Below are 25,144 nucleotides of genomic sequence, written 5' to 3'. Positions count from 1 at the left end.
CAGGTTGGTCTGGAACTCAGAGATCCGCCTGCTTCTGCCTCCCGAGTGCGCCACCACCGCCCTGCTTCGTCCCTTCGTTTCACGAGTTGTAGGATCCTATCTTCATATTCAGGCTCTGGCTCCTCCATCCCCAAACCCTTGAGATCCCTTTGCGTCGGGGCTGGAAAGACGGCTCAGCGGTTAAGAGCAATGGTTGTTCCAATTCCCAGCACCCACATGGATACTCACAACTCCAGTTCCAGGGGATCTGACACCCTCACACCAATGCACATAAAATAAAATTAAATAAATTATTTTAAAGAAAAGATCCTTTTGCATCAAATAAAAAAGCATGTTGTTCTTTAAGCGAATCCATTTTCATTATCTTTTCCCCCCACGGTGGCTGGGCTAGCAACAACATGAAGATTGCCAGAAAACAATTTCCTTCGCGACCGTGACCCAAAGCTTCCAGACACCGACCCCACACTCCAGTCCCTCCCCCGGAAACGGAAACGGAAGAGAAGAGGAAATCCCGGAACCCAGTTTTAGGGGGATCTGCTTTCCGGCGGAGCGGGGACCCCTGGCTCGCGTCAACGGGCCCGCGGGGCCGTCGCTCTTGCCGCTTCGGCTCCTGATTGGCCGCCGAGGGCTCCGCCAGGGGGCGGGGCCGGAGACTCGGCGTGGGGCGCGCTGCTCTGCTCCTGTCCTGCCGGCTCGGGGGTCCGGCTCGCGCCGTTCGGAGCTCCTCGGAGACGTCGGTCCCGGTCGGCGGTCCTCGGGGCGGCGGGAGTCCTGCCTGGCGGGGCGTGGAGGCTTCACGGCCGTCGTCCTTCCCGTCCTCCTTCCCGCCGGCTCCGGACGCGTGAGGTGAGTCCCGGTGCGGCCCCGCTGCAGCCGCGGCTCGCTGCGCGCTCCCTCAGGGCACCCGGCAGGCAGGGCCGCCGGCGTCGGTGCTCGCCCGCCGCGGAGGGCGGACTGGGCGATGCTGGGCGATGCTGGGGACGCAGCCTCTCCGGTGCCTCCCCCGTGGGCGACGCTGGGCGATGCTGGGCGATGCTGGGGACGCAGCCTCTCCGGTGCCTCCCCCGTGGGCGACGCTGGGCGACGCTGGGCGATGCTGGGCGATGCTGGGGACGCAGCCTCTCCGGTGCCTCCCCCGTGGGCGATGCTGGGCGACGCTGGACGATGCTGGGCGATGCTGGGGACGCAGCGTCTCCGGTGCCTCCCCCGTGAGAGGTACGGTCTGTGGAAGCCACGCGTCGGTCTGTCCCGTGGCGAGAGGTCTGCACGCAGCCTGCTGGCTTCCCGGTAGAGAATGATCAGGAGCCAGAACACGAGGAGGAGAGGGAACTGCGAGGGATGTGGCCCGAGGGGTCGCGGGTCGGGACGGCTGCTGAAGGCTGTGCTGTCTTCCCTGCCGGGTGCCCTAAGGCTGCGGTCGCCTCGGGACAGTGCCTGGTTGTAAATGCGTTTACTCCCAGTGGGAAGCACGTTGCTACGGACGCTTGGTGTTGCTGGGTTGCCTGTTGACTGTGGAGAACTGACCCTTTAACACCGAGACGCTCGCTGTGGATATCTGTATTTCATTGGTTGGTTGTGGGGGTGTGGTGTGTCCATGTGTGTGTATGTGGAGAGGAGAGGTTAACGTTAATTTTAGATGTCTCTCTCGATTGCTCTCCATGATGTTTACTGAAGCTGGGGCTCTCACTGAAAGCCAGGCGTTGCTGGTTTGGCTAGCCTAGCTGGCCAGCTTGCCTCAGGGATCCCCTTTCTCTGCCCTCCCCAGTTCTGAGCGCCCGCTCAGCTTTTAAATGGCTGCAAGGACCTCAGCTCCCATTCTGACACTCGTGGGACAAATGCTTTATCCAGTGAGCCATCTTCTTAGCCTCCCCCATTCATGTTTTGTGTATTTGTTAGATAGCGTTTTGTCGGACATTGTTGGAAAGTTCTCTCATGAGGTCTTGGTAGAAATTTCAATGGGGTGATTTCGTTCATGCTACAGAAAATAAACTATCTTAAACTCAAAAACAGATATGTTGTATAAATAAATGCATTTTGATACAAGCGAGACTTTGCAGGCATATCCAGCCCTTCTGACATTTAGATACAACGTTGCCGACCTCTTTTGACATTTGGATACAATGTTGCTGTCATCCACATAGTTGATGGCTGAGAACATTATAATCCAGTTACAAAAAAAAAAAAGAAATGAAAAGAAAAGAAAACTTGCAAAAAGAACTCAGTGTTTATGTTCACAGTTTTGTGTTGGGCCGAATTCATGGCCATCCTTGACCACATGGGACCTTTCACCTAGGAGATGATTAAAATACTAGATCTGGGTATGGTGGCTGGGATCCCACTGCTGTTGAAGCTGAGGTAGCCAAATCGTAAATTCAAAGCCAGCTTGTATTATAAAGTGAGACATCACAGGAAGTAGATGAAGAGATTAAGGACGTAGTGTGACTGAAGCTCTTGGCTTAGCCTGCTGGAAGCCCTGGTCTCTGTCCATAGCATAGTATAAGCCAGACATGGTGACACCTGCATTTGGGAGGTAGAAACTGTATCAGAAGTTCAAGGTTATCTTTGGTTGGAGGCCAGTCTGGAATTCACGAGATCATTGTTTCTTACACACACACACACACACACACACACACACACACACACACACACACACACACACACACATACACACGCACACGCGCGCACAGTAAAAAAATAAGATGCAATAGGTATTAGAGAGATGGCTCAGTTGGTAAAGTGCTTGTCTTGGAAGCACAAGGACCTGAGTTCAGTACCTAAAACCCATGTTGTTCAGCAGCAGCAGCCAACCTGACCTGGGAGCTTGCAATCTTAGCAGTTGGGGCGGCAGAGCCAGGTAAGTTCTCCAGGGTTGCTGGTCAACCAGCCTGCTCTACCAGCTCCTGCTCTCAAAGGAATAACAGGGAATATGACCTCAGAGGTGGTCTTCTGACCCCTGTTTACACATCCACAGTGAACTACCATGGGGAAATTGCCTGTTATAATATTTAGTTACCTAGACTATTTTTGTAAAAGTCCTTCAAGATTCACTCCCAGGAATTATTTAGCTTTGCTAATGAAAATCGTGTCCCAGTCTTCTCTGCTCCGCTCCCTTTCTCTCCGCTCACTGCCCCGAAGTCCAGAGCCACATGTTTACTTTATGACGACACGATGGGGAGTTTTCAGAGAGCAGAACAAGCAAGTTAGAGCAAGGTTTTAAAAATATTTATTTATTTATTGGTTTTTCTCAAGACAGGGTTTTCTGTGTAGCCTGTCCTGGAACTTGTTCTGTAGGCCAGGCTGGCCTCAAACTCACAGAGATCCACCTGCTTCTGCCTCCCGAGTGCTAGGGTTAAAGGTGTGAGCCATTACCTAACCTGGCTTAGAGTAAAATTTTTATTCAGTAACAGGAAATGCTTTGCAAGGTAAATGAGAAAGGAACAAGCTATCTAATTAGGTGATCAGGAATTTAGGAATCAGTCAAAATTGATTTCTAATTGTGTGAATTATAAAAAAATGTACTGTTTAGCTGACAGCTCATTTATAAAGTAATTTCACACATACACACATATGTACTTGACTGTTTCTGCTGTATCTAAAGGTACCTGATACAGTATCTCAAACTTAGTCCCTACAAAAAACAAAGAAGCCTTTTCATTCAAGTATAAATTATTAGTTTCTTCATAGAGATACTGTATAGATGCATTACACATTTTGCTTAATATACTCGGAGTCTAGACTAGAAAGCAGCATTATGGCTATATGATGACTCAAGAAGGATGTACTTTCCTAGATGTGGTTCTGACTCTATGGGTGGAATATTTGTTATTTTTCTCTACAAAGTGTAACCTCTTGGAGCTCTGAGGGTCAAATTAGAATAATTGTAAAGAGCTGGGCTTGCTGGCATTTGTTTATGATTCCAGCACTTGAGAGGCAGAGCAGGAGAATTCTGAGTTCAAGGCTAGCCTTGGCTACGTAAAAAGCCCTTGTCTCACTACAAGAAAAGAAGTGGCAAGAACTCTGTGTAACTCAGAAAGTGCTCTTCTTCCTCCTGACTCCCCTCTTGCCAGTCTAATGCTTTTCTCAGTCTCTGTTTCTTCAGCCAGCTACTATTTTGTGTTCTTATGCCACTGTAGCAGCTTTAGCTTCTGGGGACAATTATCTATGCCTCCTGTTGTTAAATGCCTGACTTAGGGGGTGTGGCTACCCGGGTTGCTTTCATTTACCTGCTAGCTGATCTTGACTGACTTCTAGTTACAGGTGACTGAATTTTCAAGCTGCAGAATGCATAGCACCTTACAAGGTAAATGAAAAAGCTACTTAATTGTGCTGGTTATTAAGCAAAATTTTGCAACATTTAGCTATCTGTGTAATAAATAAGTTGCATGAGAGAGACAGTCCTTAGTTTTGTTGTTTGTTGGGGTTTTTTTGTCAGAAGAAAAGGCAGAAATGGGGTTTCAGCTGGCGTGTCCTAGTGTGCCCCTCTGCTGCTGTGGTGGAGAGAAGGGGCTTGACCTCCCTGTCCCAGTCACAAACCATCACTGAGGGACGTTGTAGGCAATGTTTCTTACCCATTCCCTGCCGGTCACCAGTCCCAAATAACCTCACAGAGGCTTAATATTACTTATCCACGATCGGCAGATAGCTCAGTCTTGTTACTACCTAACTCTTACATTTAAATCAACTGTATTTTTATCTATGCTTTGCCACATGGCCCATGGCTTGTTACCTCATTTTCTAGTGTGGTTGGCTGGCGTCTCCCCGACTCTGCCCTTTCTCAGCCCATTACTCTCAGCTTGGCTTTCCTGCCTACCTCTGTCTGTTGAGCCCTGGGCCAGCCAGTTTATTAAATGCTCAGAGTGACAAGTCTTCAGTGTGCAAAAGGATTATTCCACCGCAGGACATACTCGCGGAAGAGTGCATAGTACGTGACGCCCCCCCCCCTTTAAAAATACTAGGTAATTCTGTGTGTTCATTCCCCATGATGTTTATTTGGTATGAATTCTTCATCACACTGACTTATACTTTGTTTAGGTTGGCCATGATGAGCTCCCCGGAGGTGAAGGAAGCTAATGTGCCAGTTGTTCAATTTGTGGGCGATGATGATGTTCTCAATCACATTTTTGATAGAGAAGGAGGTATGTGTGGTTGCACACTTGAAGAGATGCTCATGGATTGCATCTTTATTGTCTGGGGATTTTTTGTTTGTTTGTTTGGTTGGTTTTGGTTTTTTGAGATGGTCTCTCTGTATAACAGCACTAGCTGTCCTGGAACTTACCTTGTAGGCCAGACTGGCCTCGAACTCACAGAGATCAGCCTGCCTCTGCCTCCACCACCACTGACTTTGCACGTTTCAGGGAAGATAAAACAGTAACTTCCCCCGAGGCCTATGTACTAATTGTGCATTTGGTGTAGTTTGTCTGCTGACATACGTAGCATACTCGTGGTGAAGTGTAGCAGACAATGGTGAGATGTAGCATACACGTGGTGACATATGTGGCGTGCGCGTGGTGACATGTAGCATGCACATGGTGGTCAGAGGACAGCGCTCTGGAAATGGATCTCTTTTCCCCTGTGCATTCCATCAGGCTGGCATAGCGCACATTTTATCTGCTGAGCCGTCCGGGTGATTCTAATGAAAGAATTCACACCAGGCGGTGGTGGCACTTGACTTAAATCCCAGCACGTGCAGATCTCTCTGAGTTCAAGGCCAGTCTGGTCTACAGAGAGAGTTCCAGGACAGCCAGGGCTGTAAAACAAACCAAAAAGAAAAAAGAAAATTCATAACTCTTATTTTATATATTTTTATAGGAACCAAATTAAAAAAGGAGAAAGCTCAGCTTTTGGTCAATCCTCAGAAAATAATAAAGAAGCCAGAATGTGAGCTGGAGAAGAGTGACCAGGAAGTCCTAAAGGATCAGAACTATGTGGAAGTTTTGGGAAGAAATAGTCAAGGTATTCAGTCGGGGAAGGGGAGTAGCAGAAACTGTTTTTCAGGATATACAAAAGCAACTTGGTCTCCTGAGTAGCTGGGAAAACAGGCCTGGAATACCAACTCTATTCTGGATTTTCAAGCAGCCCAAATTTAGTTGAGCTCAGTGAGCCACTGTCCCTCAGTAGGTTTAGTGAGTATTCCTGACTAAGCAATTGACACTTCTGGGATGCATTCTTTGTAGAATTTATGACTGCTTGTGTTAGCCTCAGAGACTGAAAACAATACTCGGGAATGGAGAACAAGAGCAAGGTATAATGAGATCTACAGATATCATAATGAGACCATTGTTTTATATATTTTTTCCATATATAAGAGTACTTCCTGCAGATAATAATATTGGTCGTGATGATATTTCAGACCAAGGGCAAGGCTTATCTACAGGACTCTAATTTCCCTTGCCCCGCACAGGTCCTGACTAGATTGGAGGATCAGTGCCCAATATACATGTGACCTTGTCTTTAATTTCTCTGTATTTCAGGAAGATGCCCTCGTTCTTTGGCCATTGTCTCCTGTATTTTTTACATTTTGTCTCTCTCATCTGCTACTTCCCTTTCCCTGTCCCTCACAATTGCTCCCATCCATGACAATGTTGCGTTCCTTGTATGTTATATATATCTGCTTTTGTAATGTGATTCTTTCAAGGCCATAGATTTTGTAATGCCAAGGGTTTTTTTTTTTTTCCTTGTTAATGCCTCCTTAGACTGGTGGCACAGAGTTTTAATCCCAGCCGCTGAGGACCTGAGCCAGGAGGACCACAAAGCCTGGTCGCGCTGCATAATGAGTTCAGGGCTAACCTAGCTTGGGTAGTAAGACGTGTCTCAAAAAAGTAAAAAAGATTTGAGAGTATAGTTCAGTAATAGAGCACTTGTACACCATGCTTGAGGCTCTAGGTTTAATCTCTAGCACAAAAGTAAATTAGTAAATAAATAAATAAATGGATGAATGCTCACTTCACTTCAGAGAACATGGAACTATTTCAGTGTGTGCTTTCTATTTGCATGTATAAATTTGCATTATTTTGTGTGTTGATATTTTTAAATATTTATTTTTTTTCTAACTGAGTGCTTGTATGTGTACATGCACCTGTGTAGTGTAGTTGTCCGTAGAAGCCAGCACCATTTGATCCCTCGGGAAGCTAGACTTACAGGACGATGTGAGCAGCCCCACTTGAGGTCCTGTGCAACGCAGCACACAGTCTTAACCCTTAAGCCACCTCTCCAGCCTCCCAGCTTTTTAGTTATATTTGTTTATGTGTGTGTATCTGAAGGTCAGAGGACAGTGCTGGGCATCTTCCACAACTGCTGCCTATGTGTGTATCTGAGGTCAGAGGACAGTGTTGGGCATCTTCCACAACTGCCGCCTATGTGTGTATCTGAGGTCAGAGGACAGTGTTGGGCATCTTCCACAGCTGCCGCCTATGTGTGTATCTGAGGTCAGAGGACAGTGTTGGGCATCTTCCACAGCTGCCGCCTATGTGTGTATCTGAGGTCAGAGGACAGTGTTGGGCATCTTCCACAGCTGCCGCCTATGTGTGTATCTGAAGTCAGAGGACAGTACTGGGCATCTTCCACAACTGCGGCCCGCCTTATGTGTTTATCCATTAATTCTTTCATTCATTTCTGAGCCAGGGTATCTCGTGGCCCATGCTGGCTTTGAGCTCACCACAGACAGCAACTTTGGGGAGTCGATTCCTTCCCACGTGTGGGTCCCAGTGATCAAAGTCAGGTTCTTGGCGCACTGAACCATCACACTGGCCTAAGTCTTAGAACATGGGCATCTAACCAAGGGTCTTTCATTTCCTCCATGGGCATTTTGACACTTGATATTATGTGGCATAGGCTGGTTTTGAACTACTGACCGCCCTGTCTCCTCCCAGGGGCTAGAACTGTCGGTACATGCCCCCACATCCAGCTCTAACACAGAATCTTTAGGAAGAGTAGGAAAGAAAAGAGTCTGTTCTGTAAGAACACTTGCTGTGGTTTGTCCCCAGGGATTTATGCGTTGGAAGTGTGGTACCCAGGGTGGTGATGTTGAACACTGCTAAGGTCTACTAGGAGTTAAGTCACCCGAGGTGTGCAGCCTCGGGAGACACAGCGTTAGACTGAACAGTGCTATACTTACCTTTAGAATGAATTAAGACAGTTTTTGAAAGAGCTGGTTATAAAAACATGAGCGTGTGCCCCCTGGATCGCTCACAAGCTTCCTGACTTTCTGTGTGACATGCTAGGTCCTTGTCCAGGAAAATGAACACCTTATATTTATAAAGTTCCTTGCTTTAGAGATTTTATTTTCTTTTTGAAGATTTATTTATTTGTGTGTGTGTGTGTGTGTGTGTGTGTGTGTCCTTGGGTGCAGAGGGCATTGGGTCCTGATGCAGGTGCTGGGGACCAAACTCGGATCCTCTAGACAAGGAAGAAGCTCATCTCTCCAGCTCCCAGGGGTTTTGTTTACTAGGGTAACAGAAAACTAGTGAAGATAGCCTTACATACATCATCAGCCCTTTTCAACTCACAGTTCTACCCTCTTGTTTAGTTTTCATAGTCTCCTAATCTCTCCAGTCTGGAAAAAAAAAATCATTGCATCTATAAATAGCATGTTTCTTGTGTTAATGATTAAATAAACAAGATTAGTCGCTTTTCCTTGTTGTGTATATAGAAATATTTTGTACGTAAATATCTTTTGGTGAACTTGTTTTTGTTTTTTAAGACAGGGTTTCTCTATGTAGCTTTGGAGCCTGTCCTGGAACTCATAGAGATCCACCTGCCTCTGCCTCCCGAGTGCTGGGATTGAAGGCGTGCACCACCACCGCCCGGCTTCTGCTGGTAAACTTGTATGAAAGGAAGTGAGGTGTACCAGCCTTTAGATTTTAGCTATTTAAAGTTTTATCTTGTTTCTCAATCTTCTTCCTTTTTCCTCATTCATCCTGCATTTTCTTTTACAGAATCCTTGAAAAGTGGCTCTGCTGTATATGGGAATAAAGTTTATTCTTTTCAATCAAGAAAACATTCTGAAGAAATGACTAAATTAGGTATGTCACTCTTGTGTTTCCTGCGGTCATGGTAGGCCAACACCATTTTCCCATGATTACCATCTGCTGTGTTCCCTGGAAGGATGCTGGGATAAGTGGTCCATAGAGGACAGAGAGCAAGACATTTCCTTAAAGAATGTGATGTCATGCACATCATTCCAGCACTCTGGACATAGAGGCAGGAGGATCACAAATTCAAAGACATCCTGAGCTGCTCTTACTTAGAAAGTCATTTCCATAATAACAGTAGAAGTCATTGTTGACCAAGTACTGTGTGCCAGCATCGGTGCCGTGCTCAGTCTGTCTGTCTGTCTGTTTACAGGAGCCTCTAATGTAAATGAAACTCACAGATGCATGGCAGAGCCAGTTTAGATGTCAAAGCTTGGACTGTTCTCTTCCTACCCAGTCTCTGTGGAATTGTGTATAAGCTACGCTTGCTCAAAGTGGAAAGGCATTCTTTGGGGTTGAGTCATGAAAGGGGGCAATGCCAGTTTTTGAAGAATTGATAGAAATTTGTTAAGATTACAGGAGGAAGGGTACTGAATCCATTCACATTTCTGCAGTCTGGGGATGAATGAGCTTGGATTGGAGAATCAAATCTATGGAGACATTTTAGGGGAGAGATAAGGGAGGGCCTGGATATCAAGCAAGGGCATATATGTTTTATATTTTATATTCAGATAAGTTGAAAAGTCATTGGAAATTAAAGTCAGGAAATTAGAAAAAGGAAGTGCTTGTGGAATATCTCAGCTAAATTTTAAGATCAGAAGATCTTGAAAAATTCTAACAGCTAGGAAGGGTGTATGGGCTGGTAAGATGGCCTAAAATAAATGCAGGTACACTTCCTCCATTTAAAGAATAAAAGAGGTTGGAGAAGTGGCTCAGGAGTTAAAAGTGTGTGCGGCCTCTGCAGAGGACCCAGGTTGTTTCCGTACACCCATCAGGTGACTCACGCTACCCGTAACTCACATCAGTATGCACATGCTTAACTAAGGATGATGATGGTAAATCTGAAAAAGAAAGAAGATAAATTCCTTCCCTCAGGTAGGCTCGTTCTCCATGTGCTGTCCCAGTGAGAGAGTGTGAGCATCATTGAGATAAAGATTGGATAGATGTTTTATTTAAAATGCCACCTAAAATCAACTATTTCATGTGGTGCTTCAGCAAAGAAGCAGCCATCTGCTGAAGACTATATTCCAGTTTATGAGTCGCCCATATGCATAGCTTTACGTACAAGAGCACCTCTCTTAGAAAACTTCAGAATTTTAACTACATACAGTTTCTACTTGGTTTTTAGATCCAGCTCCTTCCCATGCATCACCTTAGGAGGTCATGGCCACAATTTATATAAGAAAAGGAAGGAAATCCAGACATAGTGCACACCATTAATCCTAGTACTAAGGAGGCAGAGGCAGGCGGATCTCTGAGTTCGAGGCCAGCCTGGTCTACAGGGCAAGTTCTAGGGCAACCAAAGCTGCAAAATGAGACCCTGTCTCAAATAAAGGGGGGGGGGGGGAGAACACAATGAACATGTCAAAGGAAGGAGGAGGAGGAATATAATCAACTGGTACTGATAAGAACAGTTATTTCCGTTATGCTATGAGAAATTTCTGCATGATTGGGAAGGGTTAGACGGCTCAGCAGGTAAAAAGCATTTGTCACGAAACGTGTCAGGCTGAGTTTGATCTCCAGGACCCATGTTTGGGAAGAGAAGACTGCCTTCTCTGACTTGTGCACACTGGCATGCATACATCCACACACACACAGATGAGTAAGTGTAATTGTTTTAAAGATAGAAAAGATGCTGGGAAGACAGCTTAAAGGTTTTTTAAAAAGCAGTACTCTTTCTTTCTTTCTTCCTTTTTTTTTGTTGTTGTTCTTTGAGACAGGGTTTCCCTTGCTGTCCTGGAACTCACTCTGTAGGCCAGGCTGGCCTCAAACTCAGAGATCCGCCTGCCTTTTGTCTTCCGAGTACTGGGATTAAAGACATGCGCCACCATCTCCCAGCTAACTGTACTCTTAATATGGGTAGATTTACTTCTCTTTATGATAAAGCAACATGCAGGTTTTTGTTTAAAGAGTCCCTGTGAGTAAAAGCTCCTTCCCTCTTTATGTGCTATTCAACAAAGGTGTTTTCCCCCTGATTACAGCTTTAGAACTAGCAAAAACGCCAAGAAAAATTGTTCCAATTGACTCAAAGAATGATCCTGAAATTATGAAAAACGTTCCTCAGCAAAGCAAGGGTAAGTCACATTTCTTTGAAGAACCTTCACAGTTGCATCAGCATGATCTTTGCTTCTCCTCTTTTTAAATCTTAGTGAATTTTCATAAATTCTTTTCTCTGAAAATTCATTCAACAGATTGTAATTTTAAAAATCCCACCAATTTTAATGTGTCTGTGTTTATCAGACAATAAAGTGTCAGTTACCAGAAGCAGAAAGTCGTCTGTGCACCTGACGTTGTGAGAATTGACAGGGGCACTGAAAGCCACCATGAAGTTCCATATATGTTTATCTGAGTTAGCCAGTTTCTCCTGGAACATGTGACTTGGGCACGTACCGTGAAATAAGACCTTGGGAGTTTTTAGTTGAACAGCTTGTTGTAAATCATGGAACATCTATTTTTGAATGACCTGTTACAACCAAGATAGACAGTCAACCAATAGTTAATCAAAATGAGGAAGACTCAGGTCTTTGTTTCCTTGCTAGACACCACAAACCGCTGTCACGGGGAGGGCAGGCATGAGATCCTTAGTGACCATCAGCCGAAGTTGAATGAGATGGGTAAAGTACGGTGGCCTGTGTGTGAGAAGCACTGCTTTGCTCTCAACAGAATGCGGCCACGGTCCAAAATGGAATGTTTGTAGTAAATGTGGCTTTTCTTTCATTTAGGGCATTCTGCTTCCGAGAAAGTTCAGCAGGAGGTAAGCTCTGGCAGATCAACCTGGACAAGACACCACGGGCAGTAGCTTTTCCTCTCTTAGTTTCAATCGAGTATTATGGTTGTGGGTGTTTATCAGCTTAGACCTAGCTTATGAAGGTTTTGAGTTTCAGAAAGATGAAATGACTTACTCAGTTCATCTCACTTGGAATAAAGCTGGAATCCACCCAGGTTTCCCGCGTAGCTGTCGTGTGTTCTGCTGTCCTGGGTGTTTTTCACTTACTAGAACTGGCCTAGGAATTTTGTGAGTTTGGTTGGAATTTTTCAAAAGTTATTTTGATAAGGATGTTATAAGTTCTCAGACTTGATAATTTAGCTATATAGATATCAATTATTCCAATTCTCAACCTTAAAATAACTATAGTAGGATGTACCCATGCTTTTATAAAATGAAATAGGGGTTAAAAGCACTCAACTGCTCTTACTAAAGACCCACGTTCAATTCCCAGCGCCCACAACGTGGTTGCTCACAGCTTCAGTTCCCGGGCATCTGTCTGATGACCTCTGACTTCGTCAGTCTCCTGCACATGGGGGGCACATGTGCATACACATTAAATAAATAATATTTATTATATTATATGTAATATATATTGTAAATAAGTAGATGGGAAGGAGCACCTGATAATACCAGAAACTTCAGAGTGCCCTGTGTTAGGTGCTATGTTACTAGGGAACTGGGCCTCTTTTTTTTGGTTCTTGGCCTTAATAAAAGAATTTAAGGGGCTGGGAGTTTGGCTTAGCAGTTAAGAGCATTTGTTGCTTTTGTAGAATGCCCAGGTTTGGTTTTCAGTACCCGTGTGACAGCTTACCACCCAAGGGATCTGACACTCTTTCTAACCTCTATGGTCATCAGGCACATACGTGGTGCATATACATACATGTAAGCAAAACACTTAATGCACATAAAATAAATCTAAACAAAATTTAAATAATTTGTGAATGAATTCAGAGGGAAGCTCAAGGATAGTTTTATTAGAATTTATAAGAAAAACATCATGAGGGTTGGAGATGGATCAGTATTCGAGAGCCCTGGCTGCTTTTCCAGTGATGTAGGTGTGTCTTCTATCTATCTGATGATTTCATTGGTTAATTAATAAACTGCTTGGCCTGATAGGTCAGAACATAGGTAGGTGGAATAGGCAGAACAGAATGCTGGGAAGAAGGGAAGTGAGTCAGATGCAATGAAGCTCTGACCCAAGATGGACATAGGCTATAATCTTCCCGGTAAGCCACCCCTCGTGGTGCTACACACATTACTAAATATGGGTTAATCAAAATGTGAGAGTTAGCCAGTAAGAGGCTGAAGCTAATGGGCCAAGCAGTGTTTAAATGAATACTATTTGTGTTGTTATTTTGGGGCATAAGCTAGCCAGGTAGTCGGGACCCGGGCGGGACGAAAAGCAGGCCTGCCCGCAGCTCCTCACTACATTCCAGAGAGGATCTGGGTTCAGTTCCCAGCAACCCCTGGCAGTGCAACCATCTGTAAGTCCATTAAGAGGGTGTCTGGTGCCCTCTGCTGGCTTCTGAGTGCTCTAGGCACTCATGTGGTGCACAGACATACATGCAGACAAACATCCATACACAAAATACAAAGTAGATCCCATGATCTGAGTTCATTCAGTCCCTGGAACTCACATGGTGGATGAGAGTCTACCCTACAAGGTGCTCTCTGATCTCCACATGTACAAGTATGTATAAATATATGCATGTTAAATAAATAATATTTAAAGGAAGGAAAAGGCAGGCAAGTTGAAAATCTTGGCAGCTCTCAGGAAGAGGCAAAGAGAAAGAGCCTTGTTCTTTGAGTTAGATAAGGAGGTGAGGTCACTTTTTATCTTTTAGTTTAAACTTAGGCCAGGCTCAAGTATAGGAAAGTATTAGACTTTTCTTTTCAATGTCTGTGGGTCGAACCAATGATAAATAGTTGTCTGGGGATAAGACCAAAAGGAGATGTTAGAAGAACAGAAGGAATTGTTTTCCCTTCTCTTTTACATTAGGACATCTCTTGATCACCCCTCCTCCTCCTCCCCGTCTAAGTGACCGTGAGGGTAGGGATCATGAGATCCTCAGACACTGACATGGTGGCCTTTGTGTGACCATGATGGGAGAGGAGGCCTTTTGAAGGCCACAGTGTTGACATCTCCCCGTCCCCTGTGACCTTGATGAAAATGGTTTTGTATTTTTGTCTGGTTAAGTTTTACCCACTAGTTGTTGAACCTACCATGAAAAAACTAGAGTAAACAGTGAATTTTGTGTGTCAGGGAAGTCTGCCAATTTCCCAGTTTCCTTCCGTTCTCTGTTTATATGTTATGAGACAGTCTCACTGCGTAGATTGGTTGTTCTCGAGCTCCCTCTGTAGACCAGGCTGGCCTTGAACTTAGAGACCTGTCTGCCTCAGACTGCTGAGTGCTGGGATTAAAGGTGTGCGCACTACAAGTCAGTTTCTAATGATGAGATGAGGTAGCAGGGGTCTTGCTCACTTGTGGGTCGAGCCTTTGGTGTTTTCCTGAAATGCTTCCTTTGACCTTTCCTTCAAGTGTGTGATTGTCAGTGCAGTAGCTCCTTTCCTGCTTCAGTAATAAAGCAGCCGGAGTCACACAATCTACAGAAGAGCGTATTTGGGTTTACACTTCCAGAGGGTCAGAGTCCATGGCGTTGGAGGAGAAGCAGCAGGTGGCAGGCATAGCTGCTGGAGCAGAAACAGAAAGCTCATATCTTGAACCACAAGCACAAAGCAAAGAACAAAGTGGAAATGACTTGAGTCTTTGAACTGAACGGAGTAATGACTTCCTCCAACAAAGGCCATACCTCCCCAGCCACCTAAACAGCGCCACCAACTGGGGACCAAGTACTCAAGTGTGCAAGACTTTGGTACCATCTCATTCAAACCATTACAGTTAGTCCTACTATAGTAACTGCAGTTACTACATTCCTCAAACTATACAGTAGGCAAGCAGTATAGCATCAGGGTGAATTCCTCTCTAAGAGGGCCATCTATTGGGGTATCTGTATCAGAGAGCTTTGTAATTGACCACACGTAACTTGGATTTAAGTCCCTGTACTCTATACAACCCAGAGAACATGTAAGAGAATTTGAAAATTATCTTAGCCACTGTACTGTGCTGTGAAGAGACACCATGACCAAGGCTTGTAGCTCTTCCTAAAGACAGCATTTGACTGGGGCCTTGCTTGCACTCAGACGCTTCATAATTAACATGGCAGGGAGCCTGGCAGCAGGCAAGTGATGCTGGAGACGTAGCTTAGAGCTACATCCTCACTGCCTGGCGTGGACTTTTCAATGTCAAAGCCCACTTCCTCAAACAAGGCCACACCTCCTAATCCTATGAGAGCCTACTCCCTGGTGACCCAGTGTTCAAATATGTGAGCCTATGGGGGCTTTTTAAAGTTTCATTTACTTATTATGTGTGCAGTGTTCTGGTGCCGGAAGAGGGCACTGATCTCATTTTAGATGGTTGCTGGAACTTGAACTCGGGACCTCTTAGCCGGGGCTCTAACCTCTGAGCCATCGTCTCTTCTGTCTGTGTCGCAGCAGCAGAGACAAGGGTTCCCGTGGCGTGACAGGGCGGAAGCCAGAGCAGAGGGAAAGGGCAGAACAAGGAGGCTGAAGGTTCGGGGATGGAGGGGATGTTTTAGACAGAAAAGGCAGGGCAGGCTCCATGGCTCCTGCCAGCGGCGGCTTGTCCAGCCCTAGAACTTGTATTTCCTCTTTGTATTTCAGCAAATTCATTTGTTATTGTGGTCCAGTGTTAGGAACTACGGACTCAGCTAGCTCAGCATAGTTTTCTTTCTTAGAATTTCTTTTTACTTCTATGATTGATTATTCATTAAAATATTATTGATTATTCATATTACTTACTGTGCTTTTTACATTTTAAACAGAACAATAGGAAAACTGAATTCCTGTCAACACCACCTCGTAGTCTAAGAAAAAGAATAATAGGTATGTATTTCTTTTTATGTGGAGTTTTGTTTGTTTGTCCAAATGTTGAGATTGCAGGCTTACCTAACAATGCAAAGGGTTTTTTGTTTTTGTTGTTTTTTTAAATAAAAATTAACAACTAAATTGGGCTGGAAAGGTTAACAGCACTGGCTGCTTTTCCAGAGGTCCTGAGTTCAAGTCCCAGCACCCACATGGTGGCTCACAGCCATCTGTAATGGGTCTGGTGCCCTCTTCTGGCCTGCAGGCGTACATGCAGGTAGAACACAGTATACATAATAGTATACGTAATAAGTAAATAGTTTGTTTTTTTTAAAAAAAACTAAATCAGGATCAATAGTGGTAAAGTATACAAGTTTTGGATATCAGCTACTTGTTTGTTAGTGTTTGGATGGTCACTTACTGGTGCTTCTGTTGTCGTGTTCTGGGCTTGATGCTGGCGCCAGTTTTAGAAAGCGAAAGAAAACTGATTCTTCTAGACTGCAGGCCGTGTCCAGACCCTCAGAGTGACCCGTTTTCTAGACTGCAGGCCGTGTCCAGACCCTCAGAGTGACCCGTTTTCTAGACTGCAGGCCGCGTCCAGACCCTCAGAGTGACCCGTTTTCTAGACTGCAGGCTGCGTCTGCACCCTCAGAGTGACCCGTTTTCTAGACTGCAGGCCGCGTCTGCACCCTCAGAGTGACCCGTTTTCTAGACTGCAGGCCGCGTCCAGACCCTCAGAGTGACCCGTTTTCTAGACTGTAGGCTGTGTCTATACCCACAGAGTGACCTGTTTTCTAGACTCTTAGGCCATATCTACACCTACAGAGTAACCCGTTTTCTTTTTTTCCCCCTCTTTTTTTTAAAAGATTTATTTATTTATTATGTATACAACGTTTCTTCCCTGTATACTTGCAGGCCAGAAGAGGGCGCCAGATCTTATTACAGATGGCTGTGAGCCACCATGTGATTGCTGGGAATTGAATTCACCACCTCTGGAAGAGCAGCCAGTGCTCTTAACCACTGAGCCATCTCCCCAGCCCTTTTCCCCCCTCTTTAATGTGCTTTTGTGTTTTATACCAGCTCTGCACAATCCTAGGGAATCTTTTGTATTCACAGTAAACAACTGACTTGGTTAAAGTTATTTCACCAGTATTTTGGGAGTCAAGCAGTTTTAAAGATTTGTTTTTATTATTTTAATTATGTGTGTGCATGAATGCCAGTCCCACAGAGGTCAGAGATGTGAGAGGGGTCAGGAGTTATGACAATAGGCAGCTGTGAGCCTCCTGACACCGTGTGGGGCTCTGGCTCAGATCCTCTGGGACAGCACTCTGTGCTCCTCTCCGTCGAGCATCTCTCTGCCCCCAGACGTAATTCTGTGCTGATTGTCGGATTTAAAGCTGACGATATCTTTATTTGGGCAGTATACAATGAGCTCTTGTTTCTGGGAGGCCGGTGGTCATGACAGTGGCTTGTGAATCAGCTGTGGGATCAATCAGGGTGTGTTAGAAATGTTTCTACATGAATCACTTAAGAATACAACATACAAATTTCATGATACAGCAACTCGGCCGTGTCAGTAAGGGCCTTGCTTCTTTTGGTGTTTACTTTGCTGCTAGCGGGTTGTTTTGTTTTTTTGTTTTTGTTTTTGTTTTTGTCTTTAAGACTGACTCTTCATATTCAGGGGAGTCTCTGTTGCAGAAGTGGGTAGTGTCCTCCCTATGGAAGGAAACCCTGCTCAGAAGCTTCCAAAACTTTCCCCAGTGTTGGTGGTCAACGTGTTTATAGCCAGTGTAGGTGCAAGGGTGGAAAGGGAAGCAAGTTCTTGCCAGAGGGAAAGAGAATTGTCACAGTCATTTGCTGTACAGTGGGGCACATCACTGTCCAGCACTGGCGTCCTGTTAGCAGGAGAACACGGCAGAGACTGTTGAGTGCAGCTGACGTTGTTAGCTGCTCTGGGGCCACCTCAGGTGCTGGGGAGGCGGCTTATGAGATAAAGCACTTGCTTTACAAACGTGAGAGCAAGAGTTCTAACCCCAGGACCCATAGAGGAAACAGGTGGGTGTGGAGCCGTCTGTGACTCCAGCTTGCACGGTAGCTGAGACAGTATCCCCTGAGCAAGCTGGCAAGCTCCGGAGTCAGCAGGAGAACCTGCCCGAATTGTGAGGGATCAAGACACTTGAATCAATGTCAGGCCTCCGTGCGTACATGCATAGATGCCACCCCACACATTCACACAGGGGTATTCATTACACACACACAAATGATTCATATAAAAATATAATTTTTCAGTAGATTATTTAGGTATGCTTACCCTCATGTGATAATTGAAGAAGCTAGTGCTTAGAGAATGTGTATAATTAGCTGTGAAAAAATGAACAAGCAATGACAAAATTGTAATTAAAAGTCTTTTACTTTGGGGCCTGGAGAGATGGCTGAGGGGTTAAGAACACTAATTGCTCTTGCAGACAACCTGGGATCAGTTCTCTGCACCCACATGGCAGCTCACAATTCTCTGTAACTAGTTCCAGGGGCCAGACACCCATGGCAAAACACCAATGCACACACAATAAAATAAATAAAGTCCCTTACTTGAAAGCCCACATGTTTGATTCTCAAATAGCTCTCCTTTCAAACCACTGAGTTTCCCGATTCCTCCTCTTCTCAGTGCCCGCGTCTCACTGCGACACGGAGAGTGAGTACTCCGCCTCCAGCTCGGAGGAGGACGCAGAGGAGGACGCCGACGCTGGCGGGCTGTCTCAAAAGGGCCGAGGTCAGAGCAGAGGAGCTCCTGCTCCCAGAGGGACGGCGCCTAAGAAGATAAAAAGAGACAAAGCTGTGAGTGAAGGCGGAGCCTGGGGCCTCCAGGGGAACTGTGTGCCTGAATCAGGCGGTCTACAGCAGAGATCAGCCCAGTTCCCACACATACTCTTTTCTGTCTTTGGGCTTTCTTTTCAGTTCTGGGTGCTTATTCATGATCAGTACCGTAACATACATAGTCTCTCTACTACATATCTCTGCCTGCCCTGTATGGAGATTGGGCTGACTTTGAACTCAGAGATCTGCCTGCCTCTGCCTCCCAAGTACTGGGATTAAAGGCGTGTGCCACCACCACCCTGCCAATCAGTCTATCTTTCAAGTTATATTTTCATCAGTTACTTGAACTTATTGTTGGGATTAACTATCTTTGATTCTTGACCTGGTTTAAAAAAATACTGTCAGATAAGGTAATTTAGTTAGGCATGTTGACACACACCTGTCTTTCCCAGCTGTTTGGGAAACTGAGGCAGGAGGATTTCCGGAGCCCAATTTTAACTCTATTGCCATTTAAATTTTATGCAGTATACATACGTGAAATCACTTAGACCTGCCGTTACTTTATCCATTTCAGAGTGACTTGGTAGAAGAATATTTTGAAGCCCACAGCAGTTCAAAAGTTTTAACGTCTGACAGAACCCTACAGAAGCTGAGGAGAGCTAAAGTGGATCAGGTAAGCTAACCGACATTCGTTACTGTGACCTGAAAATGCATTAGCAGCACACTTGGAGAAGAAGCCAACAGGAGCAGAATTAGTTCCCTGGTGAAGTAAAGCACAAATTAATGTGTTGGGGTCATTAAATATTTATTGCATAAATCGTAAATAATCCGACTAGAATTCTGCTTGACATAATTTTACTTTTTATTCTTTTATTCCCTTTTTCTAAGGGTATAGAATAACTATGGAGGTCGTAGTCTTTGATAACCTCGTGCTCCGTTGGGTTCTTCACTTTAATCACGCGTTCTCCGTTGGCCTTTACCTGGGGCTGTAAAGCAGTCTGAGCCTGGCTTCATTGTTACCAACTTCGCAGGAAGTGCGGAGCTTGTCTTCCTTGCTGCTTTGGAAAAGTTGCAGAGGCAGCCTTGCACTGTTTTCCCAATAGCTCATGCTACAAAAAAGTCCAGTATGTCTGTCCTTGTCGGCATTTGGACCAGTAGCCTCCTTTAACATAGGGCATAGCCATTGAGTCACAGCCTTTCAATTGCACTTCATGGCTCTGGAGTCCAAAGTACGTACTATTCTTTTTCCTTTTTTCTTTTTTTCTTTCTTTTTTTTTTTTTTTTTTTTTTTTTTTTTGGTGGTGGTTTTTTTGAGGCAGGGTTTCTCTGTACCTTTGGAGCCTGTCCTGGAACTTAGTCTGTAGACCAGGCTGGCCTTGAATTTACAGAGATCCTCCTGCCTCTGCCTCCCGAGTGCTGGGATTAAAGGTGTGTGCCACCACCACCCAGCATATGTACTGTTGTTATGGAGGACCAAAGTTCAGTTCCCAGCACCCATGGGATTCACAACCCCCTGTAATTCTAGCTCCAGGAGACCCAATACCCTCTTTTATCCTCCATGAGCATCTTACTTGGATATACCTCCCCCAATAATTAAAGAAACAACAAAAATCTAAAAAGCACAGTACGGTTAATAATTTGAAGCCAAGAAGAAAATGTTCTGGTTTACAGGTGTGCCATGATGCCCATGTATCTGAGTTTTTACATACACATCACATGCACATTAAAATAATAAAGTAGAAATTTTAAAAAGAAAATAAAAGAATCCCTATCAAAAAATAAGAACAAGGGACTGGAGAGATGGCCTAACGGTTGGGAGCACTGCTGTTACAGAGGACCCCGGGTCAGTTTCCAGCACCCATATTATCTGGCTCGCAGCTGCCTGTATTTCTCTAGGTCAAGGAATCTGAGGTTTTATTCTGGCATCTTTGGGCACCATGAGCACATGTGATGCATAAACATTCAAAGGTGGAGAGTGTTTGAGGAAGGTGCCACTGTTCGGATTCCACATGCTTATGGAAATGTACCTCCATTCATATACACACGTGCAATAAATAAGTAAAAAGAAGAACTTTTCCAGGCAAGAAATGACACTAGTATTTGCCATCTATTTTATATGAGCAACACGAGAGAAGAGCAAGTGGCTCTGAGGTCAAAGGAAGGCTCTGAGCGCGTAATCGCTGCGAGGATGTGAGGCGTGCCTGTTAGCGGTGATGGAGGAGGGCGTTACAGGCAGAGCACAGGCGTTTGTTTCCATGGCTGTGGGTCCTGGCTGGACCAGCCAGGTCTCTCTGGCGTGTTCTCATGATGAGAAGGACTAAGAAGTGGGAAAGCCGGTGACCTCTTCCAGCCTAGGGTAAAACTGGCACACTTGTCAGGCAGGCAGATAGCTCACGCCTTTAATTCCAGCACTCGTGAGACAGAGTTCCAGGCCAGCCTGATCTACAGAGCGAGTTCCAGGACAGTTAGGGCTACACAGAGAAATACTGTCTCAAAAAAAGAAAACAAAAAACCTAAAAGCTGACAGTTTTACTTGTGCCTCATTCTAGTGGTAAAGAAACTTGAATATTTTCCAAAACCCTTTTTACAATTCAAATCTACAGGTTTGCAGTGTTTTGTTTTAGTTACTGTGCTGAGGGTCCGCTCAGGGCCCCACACTTGCAGACCAGCGCTCTGAACTGAGAGCAGCTCGGAGCCTGTGGGCTTGGAGGGGTCACTGTTTGTTGGTTATCTTTGATTTAGTTTTTGTGTCTGAATTTGAAGTAGGTTTGATCATCTTGCAGTAACTATATTTTTAGAAATTAAAGCTTTATATTTGGAGTTTGTTATAATCATTTAATGGTTCTAGGCAAACTAGCAAAATTTTTTATTGTTACTATATACCTGAAATGAAGAATGTTGAGAGGGGTTGGAGACATGGTTCAGTCATTGAGAGCGTTTCCTCTTTCATGGACCCAAATCGAGCTCCCAGCATCCACCTGGTAGCTCAGAACACGTAGAACTCTCGATACCAGATGCCCTCTTCTGACCTCTGCAGGACAGTTATACACTTAACAGTGATCAAATCTTCAAAACAGCTTTTAATTAAACAAGAATTTATGTTTGAAGATTTTTTTTCTTTTTTCTTTGGTTTTCCGAGACGGTTTCTCTGTGTAACAGCCCACACTGTCCTGGAACTCACTCTCTAGACCAGGCTCGCCTTGAACTCACAGAGATTCAACTACCTCTGCCTCCTGAGTGTGGGATTAAAGGTGTGCACCACCGCTCAACTAAAGAATTTTTTTATATTGTTGGTTTACTAATTCTCATACCTGATTTAAGTCAGTATCCTCACTAATAACTTCCTTTCTTTTTTTAAAGAAAACTCTGCGTAATCTATTGAGCAAATTTTCACCTTCCTTTTCTGCTGAAATTGAACAGTTAAATCAACAGTATGAGAAGTTGTTTCACAAATGGATGCTCCAGCTACAGTGAGTATTACAACTATACACCCTGCACAGTGGGGAATAGTGTGTATATAAATGGATGCTACAGTGTTATCATCACTGCACACCCTGCACAGTAAAGAACAGTATGTGTGTGTCTATGCTGAAACATCATTTGCAACCAGGTGTGTTAGTGGTATGTGACCATTTACCTTTTTGCTTGTTTGTTTGTTTTTTTTTGTTGTTGTTGTTGTTGTTGTGATTTTGAGACAGGGTTTTTCTGTAGCTTTGGAGCCTGTCCTGGAACTAGCTCTGTAGACCAGGCTGGCCTCGAACTCACAGAGATCTGCCTGCCTCTGCCTCCCGAGTGCTGGGATTAAAGGCGTGCGCCACCACCGCCCGGCTCAGTCCAAAGTCTTAAACTGTAACTTTATGGATGTTTCTTTCCTCACAGCCTCGGGTTCAATATTGTGCTTTATGGCTTGGGGTCCAAGAGAGACTTACTAGAAAAGTTTCGAACCACCATGCTTCAGGATTCCATGCACCTTGTCATCAATGGCTTCTTTCCTGGGATCAGTGTGAAATCGGTAAGTGTCAGACTTTACATGGGATGACATTGTGTCCTGTACCAAGTATGGCCCCATAGTGGTGAGGATGGAATCTGTTTCCGGACACTGCATATAAAGAATTTTGTGTGGGGCTTCATAGCACTTAGGCTGTATAATGCCAAGATCACGTGTCTGAATTCAGAGCAGTCTTAGCTTTACATTTTTATCTCTGAATTTATTACTGTGAAACTGACACAGGGCGGGGAAATAGCTCATTCTGTGAAGAAGATCTGAGTTCTGTCCCCTAACCGCCCCCCCATACACTTTTTTTTAAGAGCTAGGTATGGTGGCCTGTGCTTATACTCCTCGTGCTAGGGGACGGGGAGGGGTGCTGATCCCCAGGGCTCACTGGCCAACTGGCCTGAACTAGATGAGTTCCATGCCAGTGAGAAACCCTGTCTTGAAATAGATGAACAGGGCTGGAGAGCTTAGCGGCTAAGCTTGCTGGCTGCTCTTGCCCAGGACCCGGGTTCTGTTCTTGAGTTTACATGGCAGGTCTCAGCTGTCTGTAACTCCAGTCCTGGGGATCTAGCACCCCCTCTGGCCTCTTAGGGCACTGCATGCACATGGTGCATGTACATTCATGTGGGCAAAGCATGTGTTAGGACATAAAATAATGGGAAAATCCTTTTAAGGATAATTAATAAATAAAAAGTAAGTGCAAACAGCACCTGAAGAACAGCACCCACGTTTGTCCCGTGGCCTTCCCCTGTATCCACACAGAGATATTTACCCATACAAGCACGTAGCTACATAATCACTGCCCTAGGTACGGCTGCTGTTGCTGTAATGAAACACCCTGACCAAAGCCAGTTGAGGAGGAAAGGGTTTGTTTGGCTGTTTCTGCGTCATAGTCCATCCCTGGAGGACGTCAGGGCAGGAACTCAAACAGGAGCTGACGCAGAGGCCATGGAGGGAGCTGCCACCTGGCCTGCTCCTCGTGGTTGGCTCTCCATGGCTTGCTCTGCCTGCTTTCTCATAGAACCCAGGACCAGCAGCCTAGGATGGCTTCATTCACAGTGGACTGATTACTAATCACTAATTAACAACAAGCCCTCCAGGCTTCCGTCCGGAGGGATCTTAAGGAGGTGTTCTCTCGAGGCTCACTCCTCTCCGCTGACGGTTAGCAGGTGTCGGGTTGGCACAAAGCTAGCCAGCACACTCGCAGGGAAGCTGACTTGTCTGGAGCCTCAAGGAAATGTTGCCTTCATTTACTGCACCAGGTCACTAGTGGAGCAGCCGAGAGTACGGATCTGTATGTATTATAGAGTCTGTATTTTACTGTAGTTCTGTGTCATTATGGTACAGAAATAATGAAGTGTAGATGGCAGCAGATAGTTTTACACTACATTTATTATGGACCATCTTCACTTCAGAGGAAATTATGTCAAGGTTTTGGATATTGGGTATTAGCCAACGTAGTGTCCTGTTTTTAGCTTCCTTGTGTGGGTATCATTTCTTTTGACGTTTATAGTTGCCCCCTCCCTTTCCTTTGGTGATTTTGAGACAGGGTCTCTCTGTACAGCAGGCTGTCCTGGAGCTCCCTGTGTAGACCAGGCTACCTTTGAGTTTACCAAGCCCTGCCTCTGTGCCAGTGTGCTGGGACGCAGGTGTGCACCACCATGCCTGGCTCACGCTCACACTTCGACCAGGCTTTTTTACTGGTTATTTTTTTCCTGCCCTCTTATGTCATTTTTTCCACATTATTATTCTTCCCTCTTCCTGTTAGCATTAATGTATTTGAAGAAAATAAAATAGATGTACTTAAATGCCCAGTGGAATTTTAAGTACTTTTTAAATTTTATGAGGAAACTCAAAATCATTTTTAATTTGTGAAAAATTAATTTGCTAATTGTATTTATCATGCGGCAGAATAAACTGCAGTTGATATGGTCCCTCTTGCACTTCTGTGATGTAGATCCTGAATTCAATAACTGAAGATGTCCTCGGTCATATGGGTACTTTCCAGAGTGTTCCGGATCAGCGAGACTGGATAATAAACAAACTTAGAGAAGGTAACATTAAGGGGGCATCTATAGGACTTAGGGTGAAGTTACATTGCATTTCTGTATTTATGGAATTTTGAACAGAAAGATGAATATTATTTTAGTATGGATACTCTAGTCAATGTCAGTTTAGATTTCTTTAAAATAATTTGTCTTTCCTGTTGTACTGATTTGTTCTATGAATTAACTGTTGTAACTCTGTATGACCTTTTATTTCAGAATACTTTTACTCTTTGTTTTGTAGCAGCTTTCTACATCTTTGTCTGACATTTTTGTGTTGTTCAGTATTGTGTGTATATGTATGTTCGTGGGAGCAGAAATGAGCATGCATGGCTGTACTTGTTTGTGCATATGGAGACGGGCTGGCATGCAGCGTCTTCCTTGGTCCATG

At 44.8% G+C, this 25,144-nt stretch overlaps 1 protein-coding gene across 5 annotated transcripts in view; it reads left to right on the top strand.

Moving 5' to 3' along the window:
• The first annotated feature begins 648 nt into the window (after positions 1-648).
• Orc2 (origin recognition complex subunit 2) overlaps positions 649-25,144 on the top strand; it is a 31,978-nt gene continuing 7,482 nt past the window's right edge. The window contains exons 1-14 of one of the 5 annotated variants that reach the window (XM_038315355.1): positions 649-846; positions 2,798-2,854; positions 4,252-4,300; positions 5,032-5,135; positions 5,809-5,952; positions 8,934-9,020; positions 11,171-11,263; positions 11,912-11,943; positions 15,861-15,921; positions 18,566-18,735; positions 19,289-19,387; positions 22,075-22,184; positions 22,594-22,726; positions 24,666-24,762. In XM_038315355.1, the coding sequence (XP_038171283.1) occupies positions 5,039-5,135; positions 5,809-5,952; positions 8,934-9,020; positions 11,171-11,263; positions 11,912-11,943; positions 15,861-15,921; positions 18,566-18,735; positions 19,289-19,387; positions 22,075-22,184; positions 22,594-22,726; positions 24,666-24,762 (1,123 nt within the window). In that variant the 5' untranslated portion in view covers positions 649-846; positions 2,798-2,854; positions 4,252-4,300; positions 5,032-5,038. Of the gene's footprint in view, positions 847-2,794; positions 2,855-4,251; positions 4,301-5,031; positions 5,136-5,808; positions 5,953-8,933; positions 9,021-11,170; positions 11,264-11,911; positions 11,944-15,860; positions 15,922-18,565; positions 18,736-19,288; positions 19,388-22,074; positions 22,185-22,593; positions 22,727-24,665; positions 24,763-25,144 lie in introns of all 5 variants that reach the window. The other 4 variants (XM_038315354.1, XM_038315356.1, XM_038315353.1 and 1 more) reach the window with 4 other exon arrangements.

Source organism: Arvicola amphibius, chromosome 18 (assembly GCF_903992535.2).
Source record: "Arvicola amphibius chromosome 18, mArvAmp1.2, whole genome shotgun sequence".
NCBI lineage: Eukaryota > Metazoa > Chordata > Mammalia > Rodentia > Cricetidae > Arvicola > Arvicola amphibius.
The sequence above is the reverse complement of the archived record's forward strand: the minus strand, read 5'-3'. Positions and strand labels throughout refer to the sequence as shown.